Source organism: Amblyomma maculatum, chromosome 11 (genome assembly GCF_055883805.1).
Source record: "Amblyomma maculatum isolate TAMU_Amacu chromosome 11, ASM5588380v1, whole genome shotgun sequence".
Lineage (NCBI taxonomy): Eukaryota > Metazoa > Arthropoda > Arachnida > Ixodida > Ixodidae > Amblyomma > Amblyomma maculatum.
In genome coordinates this window covers 162,100,771-162,107,063 of record NC_139354.1, presented here as the reverse complement: position 1 = coordinate 162,107,063, position 6,293 = coordinate 162,100,771, and the positions used below count along the sequence as shown (strand labels likewise).

The following is a 6,293-nucleotide window of genomic DNA, read 5'->3' as shown; positions in this document are numbered from 1 at the left end:
TGATGCGCGTACAAGAAGAGAGTGAGAAGTTTGGTCTTAAACTGAACATTAAAAAGACGAAGATCATGGCGTCTTGTCCTATCAAGTCTTGGAGCATCAATGCACAAGAAGTGGAAGCAGTGACAGATTTTCTGTTCTTGGGCGCCAAGATTACCTCGGAAGGAGACTGCAGCCATGAAATTAGGAGACGCCTGCTTCTGGGAAAGAGAGCAATGGTTAGCCTTGACCGCCTAGTAAAGAGCAGAGACATTAGTCTGCCAACCAAGATCCGTATAACTCGTGCTATGGTCTTTCCAGTTGTGATGTATGGATGCGAGAGTTGGACTGTGAAAAAGGCTGACCGCCGAAGAATTGACGCGTTTGAATTGTGGTGCTGGCGAAGACTCTTAAGAGTTCCTTGGACTGCCAGAAGATCAAATCAGTCGATATTGTCGACCATAAACCCTGACTGCTCATTGGAGGGTCAAATTCTAAAGTTAAAGCTCAGCTACTTTGGTCATCTGATGAGAAGAGAGGAGTCGCTGGAGAAAGATTTGATGTTGGGAAAGGTTGAGGGTCGCCGGAGAAGGGGTAGGCAGCGAATGCGATGGTTAGATGGCATTCTCGAGGCATTGCAGATGAAGCTATGTGATGTTAAGAAGATAGTGAGAGACCAGAAAGCGTGGCGTGACATGGTCCATAGGGTCACGAAGAGTTGGACACGACTGAACGCCTGAACTGAACTGAGAAGTGGACATGCTAGGTCATTCAACAATTAGTAAAAAACGGAGCAAGAAAATGTAACTGCCACAATGCATAGTACTTTCATGACGGTAAGTCACTGCAACAAGTGTAAGAGAGAGCATATATAAGCAGTTACTGTTCCAAGCAAATAAATAAAGCACTTAAAATGCAAGAAAACATGAATTGAAAAGCTTTTCCTCAGGAACTGTGAGGGTAAAATAGGTTCATTCTTTTTTACTCACTGGTGGAGACAACACTAAACTGAGAGATGATTTGAACATTTTTATAGTGAAATGACAGAAAAACGACCTGTCAGTTTCCTGCTGAATTTATATAAATTTTCACCGGATCACAGAATGTGGTACAGCTAGGTTAATGCATATGCTTAACGAAAGAAATTGAAACAACTTCTTTTGTGACTGAAAAAATAAGTACACATAACTTTTCATTGAGCTGTAGTGATAAATGAAGAATATGCAGTGGATATATCACGAGTAAAGAATGCATGCTGATCAGCGGCTGAAATAACAATTGTAAAGCCTTCAAAGATGCATGCATGATGAACATGTGTACTTTATATTTTGCATCATGGGGATATACAATAGCAATGTTACACTGTTCAAAATAGCAGCTAAAGAGGGGAAAATTTGTGGCGCTAGAAAATTTTAGGCAAATTTTATTGCCGCAGAGATGCTGAAATAAGTTTTAGAGGTAGGAAACTTAGCTGCAGAGCAAGCTTGAAAAGCTTAGTAAAGTCAGTGCTCCAAGAAAGGTTACAGTCATTCAGATTGATAAAAAATATCAGTAACTATTAACTAAAACTAGCGGTATTTGTCTGACTTCACTGTTGTCAGAGTAATAGTGTATTAATTGTGCGTGTGTCACTGTGCATGAACACATGTACAACATTGTTGATACTTTGCCTTCAAAAATGTAGGTAGAAACATTTTATTTGGGAAAACATTTCATCTGAAGAAGCATAGATTGTCATCTCTTGGCATAAGATATATGTGAAAGGCTTCTGGCTTAGTCCTCACAACTAAGCTTACAGTTGTGTTGCACTCATTGCAGATGAGGTTTAGTAACACTCTTTATGTGTTGAGGACAATGGAAAGCCAAGATTGCTTCCTTGTTTCTCGTTGCTTTATCCCCTTGTATCAATACACTATGGGGGTGGCTGACTGTCGCTGCATTCTCTGGGTCCAGCCTGCTCATGAAATGCAAGCGCATAGTTCTTCACAAATGATTTGTCCCATGCACTGCAAAAAAAAATGTACTGGTTTTTCAATTTTTGCCTTCTCTGCAAGTCATGTCTTTGCGTGAATGATCTTCGCTTAATTGTTAGCCTCACCCTTCCATCAAGGCACTGCGAAGAAGATACCACAATGGGTGGGTGCTGCTGCTTTCAGTTCATGCATTCTGCTCCTGGGCTCAGCCCTATGTTGAAACATGCACATTTGAATGCTTAAACGAGCCATTTGATCATATTTTTTAATTTAGAATTTAATATCTGGAAATTGTGTTATCTGGAACATACATATTAAACAGGAAAGGAACAGTGCAGCTGTATGGGAGATATTTACTTCCTGCAACTCTGAACGTGTGAACGAGGAATGTGTCGAGGCTCTACTGTAATTTGTAACAGGTTATTCTGTCATAAGGCAACGATGGTTTGCAGAATGCTTTAAAGATATATTTGTATAAGATGACAACTGTGGTGTCAGTTGCATGAAAAGAAATGGCATTGTATGTTTTTGTAAATGTTAGTGTATGTTTGCTGTCAATTGAGATCCATAAGGTTCATGTCTTGTATTAAGTTTGTGTTAGTTCTAATGCAACATATGGTTCATTTGAGTTCGGCCATATGTTTTTGTATGTCCAATATTTATTTATTGAAACAAACCTAATGTCTTGCGCGTTTCCTTCATGGCAACACGTTTTGCATTCATAACATGGCATATATGTCAAGCTATAGTTTAGGGGACCTGTAGCCTAAAACAGACTGCTTACTTAGCCACCCCAAATTTTTTTTGTACTCAATTTCCTTTTCAAATTAGAATTACATTGCATCATCTGTGTGTGTGTGCACTTGCTATGGAACTGAAGCAAGCTATAGATTGCAGAGTATACTCCTTAGCTGTGCTTTAATTCCTGGGAAAAATAAAAACCTAAAAATTAGACTTTCAAATAAAATTTGCAATTAGAAAATGTGCGACAAATTTCAAAGTCCAAATTGGAGTCAATTGATTTCAATCTTATTCAGTTCTTTATCAGCATATTGGACAGTCTCCAGGGATAAATAATGTTGCATCCAACAACTTCCCTGGGTGCACTCCGGAGCCATTTAGAAGGGAGCAGTAGCCGACGTTGAGTTGGGTAAGAAAAAGAAAAATTACCTGGGGTTTACTTTTAGTTAAACCCGGTAGGTTGCATATAAACAAAGCCGACGTAGCTTCTCTTTCTGTTCTTTCTTTTGTCTTCTGCGGTGCGGCGTGGCTATCGACCGAGTTTACCCGACAGCTTGACTGTCAGGCCGGGTTTATGTGACAGGCTGAAACCTGGCGTAGTATTGCTTACGTAATAAAAAAAAAAACACTATACAGGAGGTACCAAAAATTATAGATACCTACTGAAAGATTTATTGTGACAATCAATATTTGTGCATTTAAAATCCTGAAAAATGCAAACATTTTATTAAATGCAGCTAGCTAACAAGAGTGAACTCAAACACGGCATCCCTTCACTTTATGCACGGTTACAATACAAAAGCACACTGCACAATTGAACCTTGCATAGTGAGGCCTTGTACATCGAATGCATTTATTTGAAAAAAAAAAAATGGCGCCATCCACGGGAAGACACGTACTTTTCCGGTGTTGTCGAAGGGATATTCTTGGCCAGCAGACAGTGATAACCACGTCGCTGACCCTCGAAATGTCCTGCAGTCATCAAAAAAAAGAAGACAGACCAAAACCGCACTAACTATACTGAAATATTCCTGTCGCGAGGCCTATGTGATCGTCGCGGACATTTCCATTTTTTTTTTCTTATAGATGCATGCATATTTCGAAGCATCTCGTCGTGGTGCTGTCCGAAAATCGTTTCGACAGCATGGGAAATGTAGGCAGCATATTTACTACACGTACAGCGTCGTCGCTTCGACGTGCTGGGCCATAAAGTATCGCGCTAGGCCTCTTTTTTTTTTTCTCTCCCTTTAAGAGGAATTCGTCGAGTGACAGTAAGTAAAGTTATATATTTCATACAACATGTGCATAACACTGCTGTACCACTTATAGCTGCTTCCCTCGTGCATTATTTTAAGATCCCAGGGCAGAAATCGCAAAACACGTGTAAGAGTACATGCCGGAGCGAACGCTAGGCCTCTTTTTTTTTTTCTCTCCCTTTAAGAGGAATTCGTCGAGTGACGGTAAGTAAAGTTATATATTTCATACAACATGTGCATAATACTGCTGTACCACTTATAGCTGCTTCCCTCGTGCATTATTTTAAGATCCCAGGGCAGAAATCGCAAAACACGTGTAAGAGTACATGCCGGAGCGAACGCTAGGCCTCTTTTTTTTTTATCTCTCCCTTTAAGAGGAATTCGTCGAGTGACGGTAAGTAAAGTTATATATTTCATACAACATGTGCATAATACTGCTGTATTATGCACATATGTCGCGGTGCTGTACACAGCACCGCGACGAGATGCTTCGAAATATGCATGGGATTTATGAGAAAAAAAAACAAACACGGCAGAAAACCGCACTGTGTGCACACTACTCCTGTCGCGAGGCCTATACATGTGATCGTCGGAGCAGCGTTGAAATGAAAGACGCGGGCGGCATGATGCTGCAGAAGATGTCCCACGAGGTAAGCGGCAATTATTTAGGCTGTACAGAATCCATATTTCAGACGATTGTGCCGTTGTTATAGTAAATGGTGCTCACATTAAAAAAAAAAAAACGACGTAACAAAGCCGTAATGAGCGCAGCCCTGTTGCAATAAGGCCTAGCGTTCGCTGCGGCAGCTACGCTTACACGTGTTTTGCGATTCCTGTCCTCAGGGACTTAAAATAATGCACGAGGGAAGCAGCTATAAGCAGTACAGCAGTATTATACGCATGTCATATGAAATGTATAACTTTACTGTCACTCGACGAATTCCTCGTAAAGGGAAAGAAAAAAAAAAAAGAGGCCTAGCGCGACGCTTTGTGGCCGAGCACAGGCCTAGTGTTCGCTCCGGCAGCTACTCTTACACGTGTTTTGTGATTCCTGTCCTAGGGTCTTAAATAATGCACGAGGGAAGCAGCTATAAGCGGTACAGCAGTATTATGCGCATGCTATACGAAATATATAATTTCGCTGCGGCAGCTACGCTTTAAGTACAACGATATACTACGTGCAACATATCTAAAGTGAGGGAACTGGATCACGGGACTGCAAGCCTGCGGTCTGCCAGGAAACAATGGGGTGGCCCTGAAAAGGGCCGTTTGTATGCGCAGCGTTCCATCGGTGGCAATTGCAGTGGCATGGCAGCGTGGTCAGCAAAACGAGCTGCACTCTCCCGTCTCGTGGCCCTTCGCCCTGCATCGCCGACAGTGGTGGACAACGTACACCGCTCCTGGTTCTGCCCTTGACGCTGCAGCGATGTCGGAGCCGTACACTTTGACCAGGGCCGCGACGATGATCTTCGAGAGCTGATCGATGCCGCGACCCCTTGCCACGTGGTAACTGTCGGCCGCGTACAGACAACGCCTCGGCCGCTTCGCAGCATCCAGGAAACGGTGCTGCAAGAGTGTCGAAAAAGTTGCGTTATGAACTCAACAATTTTATAAATGAGTAACAAACGAGAAAACAAAGCATTCTTACCTCAGGGTTCAGAATGCGCACGTCAGGCATGCGCCGCAGCGCAGCAGTCAGGCGCCGGTTCAGCTGCCGACGACGGGCGTTTTCATGCAGCGCTTCGCTCTCGTTTTTGAAATACCGCGGCAGTATTTTAAAAACCAACACCATCCGTGCGACGTGCTGCTGCAGCTGCCGCACGAGGTCCTGGAAGCACGTGGGGCAAGATGAACGGCACAGCACTTTTAAAGCAAACTGTGAGACGATTTTACGTAATTTATACGTACCTTGATGTTGGCGGCGATTTCCCGCGGGCCATGACCATTAGCGAGGTCATTGCCCCCTACATACAAAATAACAAAATCGGCGTGCAAACGCATCTGCGCGACCTTAAATGACAGTGAGGTGGCATCATAACCGCCAAAACTGAAAGTGCACGTCTCAACATGCGGCGAAAGCCGCAGGCGAGACCTGCACAAGAATTTCATTTGGCTATCGCCGATTATGACACCACGCAGGACCGCCATCATCGGAATTACGCGCCGCAACGAGACCCACGAGCCGAATACGCGCCGCAGCGAGAACCACGAACCGAATGCCGGCATATCGCGCGCGCCGCCGGAGCGGCCGGTACCTAGGGATTCCCTAGATGGGTTAGGGACGAAAAAAACAAGCAAACCCAGTTTTCATTGACGTCACATCCGGTTAAGCATCGAGCGTGACGCG

General features: G+C 43.5%; 1 protein-coding gene across 1 annotated transcript; it reads right to left on the bottom strand.

Moving 5' to 3' along the window:
• Positions 1-4,996: 4,996 nt before the first annotated feature.
• LOC146175327 (uncharacterized) lies at positions 4,997-6,085 on the bottom strand. Its single transcript, XM_084584746.1, has 3 exons — positions 5,855-6,085; positions 5,595-5,774; positions 4,997-5,512 (listed from the first exon to the last, which is right to left on the bottom strand). The coding sequence occupies exons 1-3, from the start codon at positions 6,053-6,055 to the stop codon at positions 5,267-5,269; spliced, it is 627 nt and encodes a 208-aa protein (XP_084440872.1). The 5' UTR covers positions 6,056-6,085; the 3' UTR covers positions 4,997-5,266.
• Between the last annotated feature and the right edge of the window lie 208 nt (positions 6,086-6,293).